The 23,705-nt window shown below is 37.3% G+C and overlaps 1 protein-coding gene across 5 annotated transcripts; it reads left to right on the top strand.

Annotated features, from left to right (window-relative positions):
- The first annotated feature begins 1,139 nt into the window (after positions 1-1,139).
- Dp (transcription factor Dp) lies at positions 1,140-19,185 on the top strand. 5 transcript variants are annotated; one of them, XM_073989900.1, is made up of 11 exons: positions 1,140-1,546; positions 2,078-2,411; positions 11,293-11,426; positions 14,025-14,085; positions 14,164-14,336; positions 14,463-14,554; positions 14,615-14,936; positions 15,002-15,237; positions 15,305-15,387; positions 15,461-15,544; positions 18,277-19,185. In XM_073989900.1, exons 2-11 carry the CDS (start codon positions 2,321-2,323, stop codon positions 18,528-18,530), a joined length of 1,530 nt encoding a protein of 509 aa, XP_073846001.1. In that variant the 5' UTR covers positions 1,140-1,546; positions 2,078-2,320; the 3' UTR covers positions 18,531-19,185. The 5 variants fall into 5 exon arrangements, with proteins under 5 accessions (XP_073846001.1, XP_073845999.1, XP_073846000.1 ...); XM_073989898.1 differs by having other exon boundaries at positions 1,149-1,226; XM_073989899.1 differs by having other exon boundaries at positions 1,156-1,931.
- The last annotated feature ends 4,520 nt before the right edge of the window (positions 19,186-23,705 follow it).

The raw sequence follows: 23,705 nt of genomic DNA on the forward strand, positions 1-23,705 counted from the left end.
TTACTGTAAAAAATGGTAACAGTGGCAAAAAATGGTAAAAGTGGTGAACTGGTCTCATATAAATGGTATGTTTGTTAAAGTAAAGGAACGCTTTGCAGGTTAAAAATGGTAAGAAATGGTAACCTCAGGCAGGTAAAGGAACAGAGCTATTGTTGTTTTTAACACGTGACGCGACTCACAACGGAGCATATGTGCCGAGGGCTTTACGTTTAGATTAACGAAATCCAATCAATTTCATATGTCAATTTCATAAACGCAATTTACACTTGCATATAAAACACTTATGGCCCCGGCACATACGGTACGTTGTGCGTTGCGTCACGCGTTAAAAACAGCAACCACATGAAAAATGTGTATGTGATGCCAAGATTGTTCTTGAAGTTGAAAACAACAACCACATGAAAAATGTGTAAGTGATGCCAAGTTCGTTCGGCCTTAAAGGCCGCTGCACATACGGCGCGTTGAGCGTTGCGTTACAACAACCACATGAAAACCTGAAGAACAAACGTGGCATCAATTACACATTTTTCACGTAGTTGTTGTTTTCAACGCGTAACGCGTCACACAACGAACCGTATGTATTTGACCCATAACCGGGGTAGTATACACTATGGAACTGACATTTGAAATCGAGTGGATTTATAAGTCTAAACGTACTATAAGCTGTCCATTACATTGAATATGTGTAAAATAAACTAAGTATTTTCCAGTAATCTGTTTCTATGTACCAGAGAAAAATTAGCCCCATACGTTCTGCAAAAAATTGCATACGTTTTGTGTACTAATTTACATTTTGGAGCGCCAGCGTATGCATTTAGATAACCCAGATTTGTGTTTTGTTGTGGTGTGGCAGCATTGCTGAGTCGAAAATCATCGCTGGATGTGTCAAGCAGTGTGTAGAAGGAAAACAAAAATAACAATGTTGATTTGTGGCGTTTTTAGTGTGATGCGAAAAAATATTTTTTATCATAAATATTTAAATACAAATAAAATAAGGTAATATTATACATGAAATGACTTATGGAGATTGTATAATTATTTGCAGATTAGGGTTTTTGAAAGAAATGCATTAAAATTGGATTTTTTCATTGTAGATTGTAAGGACAGGTTAAATTTGTTTAGCTTTTGATGATATTGACAACACTGACGATGCCGTTTGGCGCGCGTAAAAAACAGCTGAGACATCGGGTCATTTGCTCGCTCATCTTATTCCAACACGACGTTTGGTAAATTCTAGGAAAATTTTGATACCCCTTTTCATGGTCTCAAACCTAACCGATTTTCATGAAAATTACACCATTGGAAAATTTCAAATTTTCTCAATTTTTTGGCGTAAAAATGATAAAAATCGGTTAATGTTAAGTGCCCGAAAAGCGCCGGACAAAAATCGTATTTTTCGGTGTGTGTGGTGTGAAAAGAGAAAAAAACCAACCGTAAACGCTGGAATTACAAATTCCTTTTCTCGCCATTTTAACTCGTGAAAAGTGATTTTTTCCCCAACTTAAAGTTATTGCTGATATTTATGGATGCATTCTGTTAATAAGAAGTAAATCAAAAGAGAAATAATGTCCCAATTGAAATAGCTGGGAGGGAGGAGAGTGCAGAAAATAAAACCGTAAATGTTTAATTAAAAATGAAATACGCAAACGAGCCATAAAAAGAAGACATTTTTTTCATGCTTTAGTCAATTGTCTCGGCCTTTGGGAAGGCAAAAAAGAAGTGCATGTACAAAAGAAGAAAAAATAAAATGATAAGAAATGGTTGCGGTTAAAATTGAAAATAGATTAAAACGCAGGCAAACGTGTAATTACAGTGTTCTTTCGGGTTTTTTGGTTGAAATTCTTGGCCGCTTTCTTGGGCAGAGCAGCCAGAGTTTTTACGAAACGTCATCAATGCTTCAAACCGAGAATATATTATTAATACTCGAAAAGGTTTCTTAAGCGCTCTTTTATTTTTCCTACACAGTAGTACTACTTAATTGTTGTTTATTATCCACCTTTTGGGGAAAATGAGTGGTGTGTGTGATAAGGTGCCTCTTCATCATCGTCATATTAATTTGTTGTTGTGTGTTTTGTAGCGAAACGAAAATAGAAATAACCCCAAACGAAAGAAAGAAGAACTATTGAACAACTTCATACAAGCAACCAGCCCAGCCGCCACAGCTACAATTCAGAGTTACGAAGCTGTGCCTGTGGTATTTCCATAAATTGTTTAGTAGTAATAATTGTATAGCAGAAGGCCAGCAAAAAGCAAAGCAAAAAAAAAAAAAAATAACAACAAAACGCAATACATTACGCGCTGGGAAAAAAGCACACAAAAAATGGCGCACTCATCCACAGCAGCGACTTCAGGCCCTACCGCCGCATCTACGACAGGTGAAATAATCAACTATTTCTTTACAGATGAAAATGGTAAGTGCAAATGATAAGATATAATAAGTAATTAATATCCTACAAGTACCCACGAAAAGGGTCCTTCCCTCCCTATGGTATCGATCTTGCCTTGATAAGAAAGATCTATGCAATCATTGCGGGCAACCAGTATGTGTTGTTGATGATGGTGGTGGTGGTCTATATTCTTTTTGACAGATTGCATTTTTGTTTTTATTTTCCTTATTTCGTGTTCCCCCCACAATTATGATGATGACAGTAGTGAGTTTTTGATTTCATTGTTGTTCGTTGATGTTTTCTTTAGTTGATTTCCATTAAACCCTAGGTAATTCGTGTATTCTGCTTTTTAAAGGCAAATGACAATGTTCCATACATGCTTTTGACTTGCCTTTCTTAATGCTATGCACATCCCCCTTTCATGTGTGTGGATTTGGGTTGACGTTTTCCATTCTCCTTGTGTTATTTTTTTTCTTGAAACAAACATTTTGTGTCACTCTACTACTCAGTGGACGGACTCAGTGGTGTTAGGTCTCTCTTGACGATGATGTTACACTACTTACGCGTTACGGCGAGACTCTTATTTGGTTGCTCTCCCTCTCGTAATGATTGTTATTGTTCGGTTTTTGATGCACATTGCCTATATCATTCTTTAAGCCGCCATATTTTTACACCAACAGCAATAATAACCCACAAAATAACTAAAGTTTTGTTGCTGTTGTTGTTTTCCTTCTCATTGTTGCTTGTAAGTCTCTGGTCTCACTCTTCTTGGCCAGCCAACTGACTGACTTGAGGGCTGAGGAGTAAGCATCAGCAAATGCCCATGTATGTGGGTAATCTTTCGGTTATTATTTGTTCTATGCGTTTGTTTCTTTCCTGAACGTGTTTGCTATGGTTGCTGTTGTTATTGCACTTGTGTTGTACTATAAATACAAAATATTACTTTTGTATGTGGTTTAGTGGGTACAAAGAGGACTTGGTGCCTATATTTTGTTTTTATTTTGGGTAGGTATAGGTGCTTGAAGAATTTTATTGGATACATTAAGGAGAGAAAGATTATTTTGGTGGAGGATATTCAATGAAGTAACTTTAAGTTCCCTAGGGGGTTTATTTATCACATCTACTTTTGGTAGACTTTGTTACCCTATTAAAAAATACTTTTGTTATGGGGGTCCATACTTCCCGAGATTTGGGCCTTTAAACTCCCATGATTTTATCTTATTGTTCTGTCTATCTGTAGGGCGCGACAACTCTCGAACGGAGTAACCGATTTGGTCCAAACTTTGCAAAAACTTTTCACATCGTAAATTTTCTTTCTAAATTACATCAAGTTCCAAGAAGGCCTATATCGGACAACACATTCGGGTACCTCCCCTCACAAAATTTTAAAATTTTCACTTAAGTTTATAAAAAAACTCACTCTTATTGCCTCATTCGGGTACCCTTAAAATGCAAGAAATCCGAGTTTATTGTCCACTTAAAAATTTGTAAGAAAATCGCGCTTATTGTCGTGTCCGAGCCCCTTAAAAATCATTAAGAAAACCAAGTTTATTGTCACGTTTCTTGTGCCCTTCGGATGCTCTTAAAAGTCTTTGAGGAATGCATATTTATAGCCCTTTCTGAGTCCCTACAAAATTGTATAAAAATCCACGTTTTGGGTATGCATAAAATCTTCAAAAAATCCACCAGCTGAGAGACAATTTTCTTTTGGAGTGGGGACCGGCAGGGTTGACCGGCTACTGAAGACAGACCTCTTATCGCCAGTAGCAAAGATTCTAGAGACTTCTTCTAAAGATATCTTCCATACAGCTGTGTTTGAAACGTTGGATGATCAGTTATATGTGTGGACGCCAGTCGTTTGTTGAATTCAGAAATTGGAATAAGAAGACCCGTAAAGTGAAACAGCGAGTTCTCCAAGGCGGGGCGATATCTTTGGAACTGTTTAATATATGCGGATGATTGTACGATCTTGGCGTCAGGAAGTTTCCCAAGGCGAGGCGATATCTTTGGAACTGTTTAAACTCTAGCTTTCTGAAATGTCACATCCTCTTGGCGTCGGGTTCTATTCTCGATGACTTCGTGCAGTTCCTTCATCTGAGGAATATTAAAATATCCGCTGCTAAATCCACTGCCACACTGTTCACCAACTACTAGATGATGTCGATACAGGCGACAACACCGCCTACACATCTATAAACCCTCCCATCAGCTCGTTTATAAAGACTCCCTTCAGCTCGTCCTTAAAGACACCATTCGGCTCATCTATAAAGACTTCATTCGGCTCGTCTATAAAGAATCCTTTCAGCTGGTCAATAAAGACTCCCTTCAGGTTGTCTATAAAGACTCCCTTCAGCTTGTCTATAAAGACTCCCTTCAGCTCGTAAGCAGCCCTTCCTTCCACTCGTCTTTAAAATCTCCCTTCAGCAAATCTATAAATACCTCCTTCACCTCGTCTCTAAGGACGTCCTTCAGCTTATCTATAAAGCCTCCCTTCAGCTCCCCTAAAAAGCCGCCTCTAGCTCGTCTCTAAAGACTCCCTTCAGCTCGTCTATGAAGACTTCATTCAACTCGTCTATAAAGACTCCCTCCGGCTCGTCTATAAAGACTCCCTCCGGCTCGTCTATAAAGACTCCCTCCGGCTCGTCTATAAAGACTCCCTCCGGCTCGTCTATAAAGACTCCCTCCGGCTCGTCTATAAAGACTCCCTCCGGCTCGTCTATAAAGACTCCCTTCAGCTCGTCCATAAAGATTCCCTTCGGTTCGTCTATAAAGACTCCTTTCGGTTCGTCAATAAAGACTTCCTTCAGCTCGTCTATAAAGACTCCATTCAGCTTGTCTATATAGACTCCCTTCGGCTCGCTTATAACTCCTTTATCCCTTTTCTTTCATGATTTAGCTAATCACTATTCCAAGAGAGCATAGAGAGATAATTTCTTCCCACTTGCATATTACTCCAATTGGATTGGTATTATATTTCTCTCTCAAAGCGGAACTAAAACGATCTGAAAGAATGTAGTGTGTGGTGGATGGGAAGCAAATTGTTCGCTGCTGTTCGTTCGATTCTCTTTTTCTAAAAATATTTTGACAGTTTCTTTTACTTTTTTGCTTCTTTTTTCGTGCTTTGACGACTTGTGAATAGTTTGATATAATGGCGGGGAACATTATTGGGTGGTTGGTTGTAGCGCGTCGTAGCGTATGTACGAACAAACAAAATGTTTGGCCAAGGTGGAAATTCAACTTTTATTTTGGTAAATGTTGGATTATATTTGTCTTTCGTTGTGCTGTTTTTATTTTCTGATAGGTATATAGCTGCTGGTGTAATACAAGAGCTGCGCTAAATGTAAGAAGTGACAAAATAATAAACAAGAAAAGGCTGCGCCGCACTCTTGGTAAAGAAACGTGTGGTACTAAGATAACAGTTTTTTTCGAGGGAATTGTTTCTGCTACTACCAAAATTTCTTTCTTTTTGGCCTGCTGCTTGTCTGTCGTCTATAAAACACGGTGTGATGCTGCCGATGTTCATTTTAACGAACCAAACTAAAGCAAAATCTTCAAAAAATCTGATTTGTTGTTGCAAATGATTTGTTGGTTGTGCTAAAACAACAATAGAATTGATTTTGTTCTTGTTGTTAATTTGTTGTTAAGAAGATTAAATGAAATCGAATGGAATGTAAACGAAAGACGACAGCAACGCACCGGTGATGATGATGACACCGAAAGATTTTTTGGGTGGGAGGGGGTCAACAATTATGATTGAGTGAATCAGGTCCATTGTTTTAAGCTACACCAAAGAAATAGTAATACAAATTGAAGAGTTGTTTATTTTTAATGAATAACTATTTAAAATGAAATAATAAATCGGAAGTCTCTGACAAGAAAAAATATTAGATTTCTGCAGATAAGAATGTGCAGTTGATGCAAATTGATTATTTTCACGCTGAAAGAGCATCAGCCACATGTGTTTCTTTGGTACTTATTATTCGATGACCTAGTTCAAGCACAGCACCGATTTGGAAAGTTGGAAATTATAGGCATAATTTGACTTAAAAAAATAATTTAAATTGCACGTATTTTTGGAGAGTGGCAAAAATTTTTGCCTATAGGTATTTAATAATGACAAATATAAAGACTTCCTTTGAGCTCGTCTCTAAGGACTTCCTTCAGCTCGTCTATAAGGACTTCCTTCGGTTCGTCTCTAAGGATTTCCTTCAGCTCGTCTCTACGGACTTCCTTCAGCTCATCTATAAAACATCCCTTCAGGTCGTCTATAAAGATTCCCTTCAGCTCGTATATAAAGTCTGCTTTCGATTTGTCTATAGAGACTCCCTTCAGCTTTTCTATAAGACTCCCTTCAGCTCGTCTATAAAGTCTCCCTTCAGCTGGTCTATAAAGAGTGCCTTCAGGTTATCAATGAAGATTCCCTTCGGTTTTTCTATAAAGACTTCCTTCGGTTTGTCTATAAAAACTCCCTTTAACTCATCTATAAAGACTCCCTTCAGCTCGTCTACAAATACTCCCTCCAGCTCGTCTATTAAGACTTCCATCGGTCCGACAATAAAAACTCCCTTTAACTCGTCTATAAAGACTCCCTTCAGCTCCTGTATAAAGACCTTCAGCTAGTGTATAAATTGTATTGGGTCTTTCATACAGGGTGGCGTATGAGCAATCTTCGACCAACGTGGCGTATCCGCTATATAGTTTAAATGGGAAATTATATTGCACAGATCGAAAGCTTCGTGGAAGGAAGCTTGTTCTAGTGAAATTAAAAAAATTTTAGGTCACAAAAGGACAAGGGGAACACTTCTTTTACATTTATTTTTATAAAGGGAATCGGCTTCATTTTCAGTTCAGTATTACAGAACATACATACGAACGACGAATTGGAAACATGTGCAGAATATTGTACTAGAATTCTGAAAAGTGCCACCAGCATAGCATTACTGAGGGGTTATCCGCCGCTGAAATGTGATGATGTTCTATTCGGTGGATGGTCGAACCCATAACCATTAGTGCTCGCTTCAGACTTGACATACTCAATAAGTTCTATTGACGAACCTAGATGCAAAATGTCGAGGTCAATCGAAACGTAGAACGAGAACGAGGAAGAAACGCGGCAGTCTCCCTTTTGGTGCCATAGTCTTATTGATAAAAAGCAGATACTATTTGGTGCCCATGAGATTGAATATCTTTCCTTCTTCTCTTGTATAGAACCCACGGCCCCATTGAAATATTGCTTGATCCCTCATCCCTTCGATTTCTTCTCCATTCGTGCTTGTTCTTTGATTCCAACCCTCGTCGTCTTTCTCTTCCTTCCTTTTTCCTTTCTTCTTGTGGTCGTATCACAGAACAACAATACACACGGCGGCCATCTTTTCGTCCAGCATCTTGCGGACACCCACTTTTAAAGAAAAAATGCAAAATGCGTGTGTTTCTTTTTCTAATTTTTTTTTGTTCAACGCGAGTTGATGCTCCACGTCTCTATAGTTTATTCTTTATTATAAACAAAAAATATTATTGTATCTAAGCCATGTTTTTGCAACTGCGTGCTGTCATTGAAACCGTGTGTTAAAATGCAAATATACTTTTAAAGAAAAAAATGCAAAATGCGTGTGTTTTATTTGAGTTGGGTTTTAAAGAAGTATTGCCTATTTTTTATTTATTTATTTCAATTTTCAGAATGGCTGCTTCTATAGACCCTTTCTGAAAGAAAAGGTGCTTATATACACCCTTTCTGAAAGTAAGGGGCGCTTTTATGGATTTTATGGTAAGGTTGCATCTAAAGACCCTTTCTGAAAGTAAGGGTGCTAGACCCTTTCGAAAGGAAGGGTTACGGGCTCTTTCTGAGAGTAAGTGTGCTTCTACGGGGCCTTTATGGGTGCTTCTACGGACTCTTTCTAAAAGCGAGGGAGCTCTAAAATCTCTTTCTGAAAGAAAGAGTGCTTCGATAGACCCTTACTGATAGATAGGGTGTCCCTTTCTGAAAGAAATGGTGCTTCTATAAACCCTTTCGGAAATAAAGGGTGCTTTTGTGGACTCTTTTTGAAAGGAAGGGCGCTTCGGAAATAAAGTTTGCTTCAATAGACCAGAGATGACGCAAAGACGTCAAAATTGGCATTGTTAAGTCTAGGAACCCTATTCAGAAACCATGGCTCCTGAATTAAGGCAATGTCTACTTCAGTGATGGGCAAGAGTAATCTGGCTACAACTGCTTTACAATGGTGCAGATTAATCTGCAAGATGTATATCGCTTGCCGGTTCCCTCCTCTTACTGAGTTTCTGGATGGGATTCATGAACGGAGATCGCAGAAAGATTAGACATCTTCCCAAAGTTCACCAATGCCATCACTTGAATGAATAAGTACATAAATCTCGCGATTTCTTGTTATGACAGCTAATGACCTTGACGTCCTTTTAAAGGAAGGCGCGGCCGATCTGCTCGATAGATGATTACCATTCGAAGGCCATCAGCGGGCACCATTAAGACCAGCCAATGTACTTCAAAGTCGCTTTTCCCGAGGATATGTGTGCCTTCTGGTGCTGGTCTTATTCTCATTCTCCTTGGCTTTATGGGCAATGACAGCTCCATAGATCATCGTCTTCTTGGACGAAGGCTGCAATGTCGTTTGGTTTGGAGTGAGCTCATTATAGTTCTTCAATCCTCGGATTCGGCTTCGGAACGGATTTCGACTTCGCCACTTTGTCTGAGGCAGTGGGTTTCGTTGACTGCACATTTTTGCTTGTCACCGGAGTCTCTGGCTTCAGCAATTACAGGATTTGTGAGGAATATCCTGTCCACCTGAAGTTCGCGTCGAGGCGCATGAGGATAAATTCTTTTGGAATTTCGAACCTCAGCTTATTTTTGATGAAGGGGACCCCCCTCTCAGAATACAGGTTCGCGCCGTATCTCATTAGATTCTTTATCATCGGCCAGTGATTCCGTGGCATTCTGCCTTTGATGGCCCTTGTCGGCATGTGCCGGAATCGGACTTGTTGCCGTGGTGCCCAGCTTATCATCAGTTGGGTTCAGGCTGTGTAACAAATCCTTTGCCGCCGGCGCTGTGTTTTTAGTCCCTGTACCGTAACGTAACTTAATTTCCTAAATTTTTCCTACCCATTGCAATTGTTTATTCTAGGAGAACTACCCCGATCCAAACATATAATGCAACACTTCTCCATAGAAGAGCTTTCAACCGAATATTAATAATGGTGATAAAAGTAACAAATTTTAAGACACATATCTTGGAAAGTATGGACTTGCCCTATAAATGCAAATAAAAATAAAATAAACAAAGTAAGAAATTTCCATAATGTCAAGACCCACATCTCGGGAAGTATGGGCTTCCCCCGAAAAACTATATATGGTTTGGATCGGGGTCACAATGACTAGCTATGATACAATTTTCAACCCGATCCTAGAAGTGCTCCTAAAAGGCACTTGTCCCGAGACCTTAAAATGGTGATTAGGTTTTTCGGAATTTAGAGTGTTAGAAAAAAATCTTCGAAGCATTTGCCGACCAATTTGCGGGTCGACCGCCAATGTCGACAGTGACATAGTTGAACGAGTCAAATTACAAATGTTATGCCATCTAGGTCATGCATGTTGTTGTTGGTCACTATGATGGAATTTTTCTAAAAGTAGAATAAACTAAAGTTAGCTGAACTCTAGTCCATTTTGGTCTAAAGTTTTTTATGCATTATCTTTTGTGAAAATGTTCGTTCCGATTTTTTATGTCTTATTAATTTACCATAATCTATCTATCCCCTATCCACATTTACCCCATTTTCACTTTGGCAAATATCTATCAATAAAGTTCAGTTTAGTCTTCTTCCCCGTAGAAAAAGTAACTCGTTTTTTTGCAAGTACTTCAATACTTGAAATTTCATTTTATAATCTCCATGTGGCTGCATAGATGGCAAGCAAAGTGGTGAGTTGCGTTAGTTAATTTTTAGTGTAATTTGTTGTTATATACAAGAACAATAATGTACCTACGAACGACAACGGAAGTTTTAAACACTAACAAAACGAGACATATTTTTGTTCATTTTTCTTTTTGGCTTTCAAATAATTTTTTGTTGTTTCTACAATTTCAACATCCACACTTCATAACTTGTTGTTGCCTGTCTTCACAGTTGTCTCGCATGTGGGTTTCGCGTCATATGATAGACGTGGACGATGGATGTGTGGTGGATGAAATGAATATTGTTGGTATTTTACTTTTTTCATTTTATGTTTCAGGAGGGTAAAGAGTACATGCAGTGTACTTATAGTGGCACATTTAGATTTCTTATTAAAACAATAATATTTGACTGGGTTTAAAAGAGAACCAAAACGCTTGTTAGCCATATACAACAAAACTCTTCCTTCCTTTTGATAGTTATTGGTAGAGTGTTTAAGGCTTCGTTGTTTTTGAACGTTTATTGTTTATTGTTCATTGTTTATTATTTAGCCGGTTGTCTGTTCTGGTTGCTTTGTAAATTCTTTACAAAATGACATTTTGTAGGTTCTCTTTCACATTATTGCAGCGCCGCGGCGCTCTTTCTCTCTTTTCATTGCAATCGCTGTTGATAATTCCATAAGTTGTGTGTGGCACGTTGTGGATTACGACGCGTTGTATTTGTCAAGTCGTGGTCAGCTGAGAGTTGGAAATGTTAGAGTGGGAATTTCATTTCATTCATCCTTGATTTTGATGGGGTTTCTCTCCTCCTCCTTACTCCTTTCAATGGCAAACCCTTTGTATTTTTGTAAATAACCATTCTGGATTCGACATATAGAAATTCCATCTAGTTTTTTTGTCATTTGCTTTTAATTATCTCTGTATTTGTGATTAATGTAACTTTTTAATATTTAATAGACACCACTTTGTTTTACATCTCTTTTTAAACAGTTTATCTTTTTTCCTTTTAGGGAAAATTCACAAAGTCATCAAACAAGTTGAAATAAAGCAAGAACCTCATGAAGGTTCATCATCTACAGCAGCAACAGCGAACACAGTATTTGCCACCACTGTTGGCGGCAACATGGGCACATTTACACAAATGGTGAGTATCTGTGGAATTCTTGAACGAAAAGAAAAACTAAAAACAACAATAACTTTATCAATTTTATGTGAGGAAAAACAAAAACATGCTATAACCAATTGTGGGAAACGGGAATTCCCCAACGTGGGCGTAGCTTGTCACATACACATGAACACAATCCCTCTTAAAATATATTTTAGAAATTTGAAAAGGTTAGAATACGTCGGGGCACAGATCTTCCCTAGCATTTTATTGTATAGATGGACGGGAATGATCTTTGCCTCCACATGTAGTTGATCAATAGATTACATAGGCTCAGGAAGCAGCCTTTCCTTAGGAAAGGATCTTAAGAAGCAACTTTTCCTTGTTAACGAATTTTAAGAAGCATTTTTTCCTTAGGAAAGGATCTTAAGAAGCACCCTTTCCTTGGGAAAGGATCGTAAGGAGCAACCTTTCTTTGGGAAAGGATCTTAAGAAGCACCCTTTCCTTGGTAAAGGGCCTTAAGAAGCACCATTTCCTTGGTAAAGGGTCTTATGAAGCACCATTTCCTTTGGAAAGGATCTTAAGAAGCAACCTTTCCTTTGAAAATGGTCTTTAGAAGCACCCTTTCTTTCCACGGGAAAACGGTCTTAAGAAGCACGCTTTCCTTGGAGCACCCTTTCCTTGGGAAATGGTCTTAAGAAACTCCCTTCCTGTGGAAAGTGTCTTAAGCAGCACCTTTGACTTTGGAAGAGTCTTTGTACCCTTACCTTGAAAAATAGTCTTTTCTTTGTACCCTTACCTTGAAAAATATTCTTTTCTTTGTACCCTTACCTTGAAAAAGAGTCTTAAGTAGCACCCTTTCCTTGAAAAGGGTCTTGCGAAGCACCCTTTCCCTGAGAAAGAGTCTTACGAAACACCCTTTCCCTGAGAGTCTTAAGAAAGTGTCTTGAGCAGCTCCTATGACTTGTCTTTGGAAGGGTCATGAGAAGCAACCTTGTCTGTAGAAAAGGGTCTTAAGAAGCACCCGTCTTTGTAGAAAGGGTCTTAAGAAGCAACCTTGCCTTTGGATATGGTCGCAAGAAGCACCCATGTCTTCGGAAAGGGCCTTAAGAAGCACCCTTGCCTTTGGAAAGGGTCTTAAGAAGCACCCTCACCTATGGAAGGGGTCTTAAGAAGTATCCTTTCCTTGGAAAAAGTCTTAAGTAACACTATTTCCTTGAAAAGAGTCTTACGTAACACCATTTACTTGAAAAGAGTCTTAAGTAGCACCCTTTCTTTCCACGGGAAAATGGTCTTAAGAAGCACGCTTTCCTTGGAGCACCCTTTCCTTGGGAAATGGTCTTAAGAAACACCCTTCCTGTGGAAAGTGTCTTAAGCAGCACCTTTGACTTTGGAAAGAGTCTTTTCTTTGTACCCTTACCTTGAAAAATAGTCTTTCTTTTGTACCCTTACCTTGAAAAATAGTCTTTCTTTTGTACCCTTACATTGAAAAAGAGTCTTAAGTAGCACCCTTTCCTTGAAAAGGGTCTTATGAAGCACCCTTTCCCTGAGAAAGAGTCTTACGAAGCACCCTTTCCCTGAGAAAGAGTCTTACGAAGCACCCTTTCCCTGAGAAAGAGTCTTAAGAAGCACCCTTTCCTTGGGAAAGTGTCTTAAGCAGCACCTATGACTTGTCTTTGGAAAGGGTCATGAGAAGCAACCTTGTTTGTAGAAAAGGGTCTTAAGCAGCACCCGTCTTTGTAGAAAAGGTCTTAAGAAGCAACCTTGTCTTTGGATATGGTCGCAAGAAACACGCATGTCTTCGGAAATGGCCTTAAGAAGCACCCTTGCCTTTGGAAAGGGTCTTAAGAAGCACCCATGTCTTCGGAAAGGGCCTTAAGAAGCACCCTCATCTTGGGAAGGGGTCTTAAGAAGTATCCTTTCCTTGGAAAGAGTCTTAAGTACCACCATTTCCTTGAAAAGAATCTTTCATAACACCATTTCCTGAAAAGATTCTTAAGTAGCACCCTTTCCTTAAAAAGGGCCTTAAGAAGCACCCATTCCTTGGAAAGAGTCTTAAGAAGCACCCTTTCCTTGGGAAAGTGTCTTAAGAAGCTCCCTTTTCTTGGGAAGCACCCTTTCCTTTGGAAAGTTTCTTAAGCAGCACCTTTGACTTTGGAAAGGTCATGAGAAGCATCCTTGTCTTTATAAAAGGTCTTAAGAAGCATCCTTGTCTTCAGAAGGGGTCTTTAGAAGTACACTTTCCTTGGGAAAGGGTCCTAAGAAGCACTTTTGTATTTGGATAGAGTCTTAGGAAGCACACTTGTCTTTATAAAGGATTTTGAGAAGCAGTCTTTCCTTTGTAAAGGGTGTTGAGAGGCAAGCTTTCCTTTGTATTAAAAAGCGCACTGTTCGAGGATTGTTTTGAAAATTTCATCGAAGGCTGATGGGGACAATTACTATCGAAAGGAGTCACTCCAAAGCTTACACCAAGTTCCAAGATGGACCATATCGGTTCGTTCCTTCAGGTATCTCCTCCGCAAAATTTTAACACTTTTGGGCTTCAAACCAGTTTAAGCCCACTTCTCTCCATACCCATATTTTTGCATGTTTCCCAATTACCAAGAAACAATAATTTATTTTTTCTCTATTTTCAGAACACAAGTCAACCTCAGTTTGTAAGAATACAAAATAGTTATAACATCCAAACAGCGGAAAGTAAGTTTGCCTTATTATTTATAAATCAATCGTATTGCTCATGTTTAATCCGTGATTCTTTTTTCCCACCCATTGTAGATACCACATACACAGTTATAACACCACAAAGTAGTAGTGGTAGTACTCAAAACACCAGTGGAACGGCGAATTCCTCCAACAGTAATAATATGCAAAGACAGCAACAACAGCAACACAATACAAATATCACAACAATAAAATATGAACCTGTGGAGGAATTTACGACGCATACGGTTAGTGTTAAATATGAAAATGGAAAATTAAACATTTATGCGATTATCTTCTATTCATGGGAATAACATTTTTACTTTCTGTTTTCTTTAAAACACACACACACACCTTCCCAACCATACATATAGACGGTGGTTAAAGAAGAAGAGCGCTACAAATATAAACCACAAATTTTAGCAAATAATGCCAAAGCGGCGGCAGCAGCTAATAAATCAAAAATGTAAGTTATCAACTGTTTGAAATAAATTTATTTCCTTTATTATTATTTGATGTTATTTAGCAACACAACAACAACCAGCCATCATCAAAATGCATCTGTAGTACAAAGAAAACGTAAACCCGAAAAAGCCGGCAAAGGTTTGCGCCACTTCTCCCTGAAAGTCTGTGAGAAAGTCAAGGTGAAGGGTACCACCACCTACAATGAGGTAGCCGATGAACTGGTGGCCGAAGAAATTCAAAATAATTCCTTCGACAAGAACTGTGATCAAAAGAACATACGACGTCGTGTCTATGATGCTTTAAATGTGTTAATGGCACTGCAAATAATATCCAAAGATAAAAAGGAAATACGTTGGATTGGTTTACCATCCAGTGCAGTAGAGGTTAATATAGCAACAATAACAACATGAATGTGCTTCAAACTCACAATACAATCTTTTATTTCCAGGAATGCTCGCAATTGGAAAAAGAGAATGAAGAACGCCGGGAACGTATCAAACAGAAACATCAACAATTGCGAGAATTACTGCTGCAACAAGTCTCGTTTAAGAGTCTCATTGAACGCAACAAAGAAGCCGAAAGACAGGGTATAATACCCACAGCAAATTCATCAATACAATTACCATTTATTATTGTAAATACGCATAAATCAACCAAAATTAATTGTAGTGTAACCAATGATAAGTAAGTGTTTCATGACGATGATGACATTTTTAGTGGGTATTTATACTGTTGATATTTGTTCCCCTAGGTCGGAGTATATATTCAAATTTGATGATAAATTTGAAATGCATGATGATGCAGAGGTTCTAAAACGTATGGGATTATTGTTTGGTAAGTTTTTGGAAGTTTCCATTAGTTTCATATTTTTTGGAATTTACTAAGCTTTACTTTTTATCTCTTTAAGGTTTGGATAAGGGCCACTGTTCGTATGAGGATATTGAACGGGCCAAATCATTGGTGCCACCAAATTTCGAAAAATATATTGAAGGTAAGTTTGTCAGCGGATGCACGAAAATATAGATTTGAAAAATCTAGAAGGTCAGGTTGGGCATCAAGTTTTTATTTAAACACCTGGAATATTTGTATACCATCAGATTACCAAAAAAGGTGACCTAACCCGGACTACAGTTTGAAATCATAATCATAAGAGCCCAGGACTTTCATATATCCATTAGAACTGATAGGCGGCGCTGACTTCAATACTCTTCGGGCCAAAACTTCACGGCAAATAGTTTTTTTTGGCTGGCTAGTGAATTCCATTATTTAATCAATGAAATGGATTGATAGAAGTGATGTAGGACAGTATCTACCAAGTGTCTTCAACTTATAATTAGACACCAAATTGTACCAGAAGGCTGGAAAGCTGAAGAAGCGCCGCGATCCCAATCATAAGAGCCCAATTGAGTACATTACAAAACTCGGACCGGAGTTATGCCAAAATTGAACGTGTTTGCTTAGGAAATTGACGGAGGATATTATAATGTGGAAGTAGCTGTCAGGTGTGGAACTACTAAGGTAGAGATGCTTAATGTATACAACATTATATAATATAATATATAATATATACGCTAAGCACGGTCAATGAAGACGCCCCTAACAGAATTCCCTCTGGTGTTCGGGTAGCAGAAAGGACTTTCCGGGACATCATCACTGCTACAACCGCTCGCTATATACCTGCTGATCGAATACCCGAAGTGAGATAATCATGAGAAAGATAATTGGCTTAGTTTCAGAAAGTTCGCCAACCACCGCTTCATAGAACTATCCAAATCTTCTGGTGTTCTGGTAGCAGAAAGGACTTTTCGGGACATCATCACTGCTACATCCGTTCGCTATATACCTGCTGACCGAATACCTGAAGTTAGATCAAATTTCTGAATAACTGAAATGAGACCAGCAGATGCAGCGGGACAATCATGGCAAAGTTAATAGGCTTAGCTTTAGAGAGTTCGCCAGACACCGCTTCGAAGAACTACACAAACCTTCTGGTGTTCGGGTAGCAGAAAGGATTTTCCGGGACATCATCACTGCTACAACCTCTGCTGTATACCTGCTGATCGAATACCCGAAGTGAGATAATCATGAGAAGGCTAATTGGCTTAGTTTCAGAAAGTTCGCCAACCACCGCTTCATAGAACTATCGAAATCTTCTGGTGTTCTGGTAGCAGAAAGGACTTTCCGGGACATCATCACTGCTACAACCGTTCGCTATATACCTGCTGACCGAATACCTGAAGAAGCGAGACCAAATTTCCCAGCAGAGGCTGCGGAAAGATCAAACGAGGGTGATGATCTTCGTCGAGCCACCAAAGTCAGAAAGCTGAAGCTGGACGTTAACAGGTTAATCGTTGATCACAATCGAAATAAGTGGCTAGATCATCTGAAGATTTGGTAACATTGGAGCTGGAATAAGTGAACTCCGGGAAGGAGTAATATAAGATAGGACATCGGCAACGTTTAACAATGTTACTCTGACTAATCCGTAAAAGGACGCAAGTTGTTTTAATCGACAGTTTATCGAGCACCCCGGGAGTTACGGTTCGAAGAGAAGAGTACTACGTTGCATTATATATCTTCCTGCCGAGGGGGCACCACCGCAAACTGTAAATCATACGAAGCGTTGGGACCTGATGGTATCTCCATGAAATCCTGAAATAGCGGGATGAGCCAGGAGTCGAGTATCTCACTAAAGGTCTCAATCAGTCGCTAGCCACCCACATCGTTCCCGAAGTCTGGGGAATGAGCAGCGTGATTCCGCCAGGCCAGGAAGCCATCGAAGGTGAATTTGTCGACCGTTGCGAAGACGCTTTCAGCTTTCTCCCCAGCGTTAGGGTTACGTAAGTAGCACAACACGACAAAAGAATTCCGACCACTTACTAACCCAAGAGCCATCGTGATGCAGTGATAAGCACGTCCGCATTGCACTCAGAATGTCTGCGCTTCAATAACTGATAGGAACATCAACATTTTCGGCGGTAGCAAATCCCCTCAGCGTAGTGTAGGCAATATTTCCTGAGCATTCAGCCGTGAAAAACTTCTCTACAAGTGGTGTCGCGAGATACGCCGTTCGGACTCGGCTTTGTTACTATAATGTTAAACAAATAAATTAAAAAAATAATAAAGTAGGTCCCGTATCATTCATATCGGGGATGTTGTGGAAACATAAGTATGTAACTACCCCAAGATTCTAGGGCTCACATTCGAGCTGATATGTAGGAACAAGGTCCTCAAGTCCAAAGCCGGAAACACGCACGCGATAGAAAAATATTCAAACCTGTCATAATGCCGCTCATGTCTTCTGTGGACCATCTACTTGAGGAGACAAAGGGGGTTATTCTGGATAAACCCCAAAGATTCTTCCAGTACAGCAACACAATGGCATGAGAGAGGGTCATTGATAGGACCCCCGGCATCCAGGGGAAGAGGGATCTTCATGATCTAGGTTCAACGATACAAGATATAACCCCTAGATCAGAAGCCTATCAACCAATATCGTCAGTTCCCACGGCAAAGCAGAGTATACGAAATGGATCTCCTTTAGTAGACGACCATTTTGGACTCCCATGGACAAAATACATTCTATGATTGTTCTATAATCAGAGGAATTTGTATCGATCTTCTTTGCATAGGTCTTCTAATTTATGTTTAAATTATATTTAGCTAAATCTTGAAAATAATTTATTTTATAATAATGAACATCTCTTTTTCTTTTGCTTTCAGCGTATGGTAGTGGCAAAGCCAATGATGATATCGCCTATGATTCAGATGAAGATATGACCTCCTACGATTTTATTGAATTAACGCAAGATAATTCACAGCATGGTTTTACAACAACGGTGACGGGTACACCGCAACATCATCATGCGTCGGGGTCCATAGGTGGTAGCGGTGGCACGGGCGGCGGTGGTGGTGGTCTTAAAACATTAGATCTCGAAGATGATGAAGATTATGTTGAACACAGTGATATTGATTGAGGTGTAGAAAGAGTTACGTTAAGTAACAACAACAATAACTACAACAACAAAACAAACATGAAAATGCAGGAATTAAATGAAAAGAAACAACATTTCAAACAACAACAGCAACAACCAGAAATAAACAAGTCGGATCAAAAGGAAAATCAATTCTCGCGATCATTGTCCAAAAAAATACATGAGTCAACAACGTTTACTAATCCTGTGACAACTTTATCAACATCAACGTCCTCCTCATCACGACCATCATTTGAAGCAACTTCAGCAGTGTCATCCACATTATCATTAGAAATTGCCTGTCCTGTCGTCGTCGTTCCCACCACCCCAAATCACACAGCTAAAGAAATATCAATGGAAACTAAAGATTTGAATGATAATTACATGAAGCAGCAGCATCAGTCGCCGACACATAACCACCAGCAATTGTTACAAAGGCCCAGTGTAAATTATATTTCCCACCAACAACAACAAACAAATGAGAATGGTATACAGGGCCAGGGTCGCAATATTGCTGGAACTGTTAATGCTGCTGCTGTTGTTAATCCATTGGAAAATACTAACAACTTATCAGATGATTCATTTAGTTTCTGTTTTATTTCGGCCTTATTAGGTTTGCACTAAAAATTATTAATTGCAAACAAAAGAACAACAAAAAGTAAGAAAACGGGAGTTTTAAATTATTATATTATTTCGAGATATTTATATTGAGCAGCATTTCCAATTCATGTGCAAATAATTATTATATAGAATTTCAATTTGTTAACTGATTCCCACACATCCCAAACATCTTATTTGAATTATATGATTCTTCCGGTCGTTATCATATTAAAGCAAAGGGAAGGGATTGATGTAGACTTCTTCATATAGCTTCCAAAACCCTTTAAAATCCTCAGTTATGGCTCCTCGAACATTTAACCTTATCCTTGATAGATCCATATTTCCTGAGATTATGGGCTAAACGGTCTAAAAAACTCTACGGACACCAATTAAAATGGCTGATGGGCACGATTAGTACGGAACGGAGTAACTGACATGGCCAAACTGTACCCAAATCATGTTGATATATTTACCAGAGATGGACCTTGGGGTATTGAATACAACGGCATAAATTTGTTCTAGCAGAAGTTCATGTTTCCCGAGATATGGATCTTGGAAATTCTGTAAGTACCCGCGATTTTTGTCCTATTTTTTACAGTCGACCAAGGCAATATGGAAACCATTGTAAAGGCCTGGAGATCACGATTCCAACCATTCATTCTCTTCAAGTAGAATGCCATATTTTCCGAAATTTCGACCTTTAAGAGAAACATAACAGCGAAGCTGGTTTTAGACCCTGCTATAGGTGAAAATCTTAAATTCCAGGCCGAAGCCACCCATAAAAACTTATGCTTTTTAAAGGGTGATTAACTAGTGTTGGACTCCGTGAAAAGTGAAATTCTTAAACGGCCGGCTACTACCAACAACAATTTTTAAATTATATAAAGGAAGATTTAAACGCATAGCCGGTGTTGTACAATGTCTATAGATGAAAGTCTTAAGTTCCCGATCGAAGGCCGGCCAAAAGAGTTTTGAATATGGTACACATATTGGTCGGCTGTAAAAGTATGAGAATAATAATGGGTAGGATAACATTGTGTACCTTCACCACCGCCGTTTTTATTGATGCTACAAAATATGATCAAAAGGAAAGTTGTAGATATTTGATAAACACACAACTTTCCCTTAGACGATATTTATGTATTATCAATCAAATCAGGCGAAGCTGCTTATGGTAACCTACTTACTGAATTTTGAAGGCCCATATCTTAGGAAGAATAGAAGTTTTCAAGAGAAAAATGATATCGTTACACTTAGGATCCCAAGGATGAGTACCTATGGTAAACATATAAAAAATACCGGGGTCCGGGCCCAAAACTGAAGTTTTTCCATATTGGTCGTCCACTCCTTCGTCCTCTGATCATTTTAAAGTTTTTGCTGGAGGTAGTCCTTTTGGTACTTTGACAGACTACGTGTTTCCTGAGATAATGACAGTAGAGTTCTAAAAATTCCCTGTGATGTGGTTAAAATGTTTGAAGATGGACTAAATCGATTCAATCCTTCGTGTTCTTCTCTCATGTTGGGTTTTTACAGAAGAAGAAGAAGTACATGTGTTGCTTATATGGCCCTCGAGTTTCCAATAACCCTACCTAAATTTCATTTATTCTAAAAAAATAGGGAAATAGGGTTTTATTAATTAAAATTATTCCTTCAGATACCTGCAACACAAATTTCAAACTGTTGCGCTTGTGTCTTGTTTAAGGCCAGATATCGGATATATTACAAATTGATATAATTAATTCCAAAAGTCCTGAAAGTTCGAAAAGTTTATATTGCCACCAACGAATATGTTGTTCCTTTTTAAATATATTATGTAAACGAAGGATTTTGTCGCTTCGTCGGTGTTCTATTTTTAGGAAGCATTCAGTTCGATTTCGCCTGGAATTCTTTTTTCCATAGGCTGAGGGTAAATAATTGTTCGTGTGAAAATGCTTTCCCTTTCCCCAAGTTTATAATTGTTTTATTTCCATATTTATGTACAGAAAAGGAATATTCCATAACTAAACGATTCTAGCAGTTTTCACCGTTTAAAAATATAGATTTTAAAGGAATTTCACTTTTTAAAATAATTTTCCCTGCGGAAAATTCCGAGGGAAATATTCATGATTGCCCTGATTGTCTCCGGAAAACAAATAGCTGTAAAAAATATATTCTCTCTATCTGAAACCCAGTTTTTTATACTAAATTTGCAATAACGGTGGATGGTCACATCGACGAGTGATATTTTGATGATATTTTATGCAAAGGTGACGTTCTCAAAACCTAGGCTGCTGACAAGTAGGACATTAAGCGTTTGCTAATATCCGGAATATACAAATTTACATGTTCAAATACTTTATATTTATAATGGATTGGAAATCAATTGTTGCAAAATTCTTTAAAAATGTTTTTCATTGTTAATTGATATTAATTAGAATGCGTCTGAAACTCCTTTTTTTGCTTTTTGTTGTTTTTATTTCGTTTTTTTCTAATATTTTTTAACGTAACGTCTTTCTCCACACCAAAATCAGTTTATATGCCCTTACCTGTTTTTTATTAATAATTATTATTCGAATATGTTAATTTTGTTGCAAATGCTTAACAAATGGTTTATATTTTTTGAAAGTAATTTTGTATTTTAATTTTCTCGTTTCTGTCAAAGGGTGTTTTTCCTTTTAAGAAAACAAAAACAAGACTTAAAAACCACATGCAAAGAGAAAAACGGAAAAATAATTTTTATTTTTCTTAAGGCAATTTTTTATTAATTTTAGTTTATTTTGTTTTAGGTTTTATTATATTATATATAAATATAATTATATAAACATATTTAAAAACATTTAAACAAACAAAAACAATTCTGGCAAAACATATAAAATATGTTTATATGCTGTTTTGTTTGTTCTATTCATTATAAAATTATTAATTTTTTTTCAAAATAATTCTAAAAAAACTCCATTTATACACCTTTTTCAGATGTATTTCGTATTATTTTAATTGTAATTCGAGAATTCTATTTGTAATTCGTAACATTTCATTTGTAATTCGAGAATTCCATTTGTAATTCGAATTATTCCATTTGTAATTTGAATTATTCCATTTGAAATTTGAATTACTCCATTCGAAATTTGAATTATTCATTTTGTAATTCGAATTATTTAATTTGTAATTCGAATTATTCCAATTGTAACTCGAATTATTCCATTTGTAATTCGAATTATTCAAATAAAATAATTCGAATTACAAAAGAAATAATACGAATTACAAATGGAATAGTTCGAACAACAAATATAATAATTCGAATTACAAATAGAATAATTCCAATTACAAATGCAATATTTCGAATTTCAAATGGAATAATTCGAAATACAAATGGAATAATTCGAAATACAAATGGAATAATTCGAATTACAAATGGAATAATACGAATTACAAATGGAATAATTCAAAATACAAATGGAATTCTCGAATTACAAATGAAATATTACGAATTGCAACTGAATTCTTTCGAATTACATGTGAAAAAGGTGTATTATAAACAAAATATTACAAATTGTAATTAATATTTTATAATTTTTTGTGTTATATAAATAAAGTGTGTTTTTCTTGTTTTATAGAACTAAAACAAATAATAATAAAATTTATTATTATTAAACAACAAAAAAACAAACAACAAAGCCTACCTTTTTGAAACAAAATAACAAATACTAACAAAACTTTACACACATAAATAAACACATACATATGTATATCCTTTCTCTTTTAAAAAATAAAAAAAAACTCAAACTCAACTCAAACAAACAAATATCCATATAACTGAAAATTTATATAAAATGGGAAAATTTAAATATTTTTAAGGTCCTCTTAAAAATGATTATCATAAATGTAACTGATTGCTAATAATTATTAATTCTTTTTTTCTAGTTGTAAGTCTTAAAAACAAACAAAGAAACAAATATTAATTTAGTTTAGTAAAGAAAAACCACACAAAAAATGAAAAAAAAAAACAAAATGTAGTTGTAAACACACATACAGACAAACACACAAAACAAATAACAAAGAATGAAGAAGAAGAATTTTTAGGTGGAAATCAAACAAATAATTAAAGAAATTAAGCATACAAGGTATCAACAAGAATGGTTAATCAATAACAAAAAAGAGTAAAAAAATCGGTATATAAATACAATAAAAAGAAAATAAAATAAGGAAAAGTACATAAAAATGGGTGTTTTTAATTTTTATTTAACAAATTTCAGAATTAATAATAATCTCAGAACGACGCCACGGTGGGCCAAAGCAAATGGCCTTGGAATAAATCCAGCGAAAATAGAACTGGTATTGTTCACTAGTAAGTGTAAGTTCGATGATTTATGTTACAAGAACTGAACTGAAGCTAGCCCAAATTTTCCAGCAGAGGCGGCGGAACAAGCAAATGAGCTTGGAAGTGCCAACCCAAGAATCAAAAAAAAACCCATTTAACAGAGAGTCTGCCGATACCGCTGCGTAACCACGGGGCCAAAGCAAAGTGGAAGTATGCATCCAGTAAAATACTGAGGTATCAGCAGTAACTAGCAACAACATTTTCACAGACATTATCTGTGG

This window comes from Musca autumnalis, unplaced genomic scaffold, assembly GCF_047663935.1.
Source record: "Musca autumnalis isolate F117 unplaced genomic scaffold, ASM4766393v1 scaffold_5, whole genome shotgun sequence".
NCBI lineage: Eukaryota > Metazoa > Arthropoda > Insecta > Diptera > Muscidae > Musca > Musca autumnalis.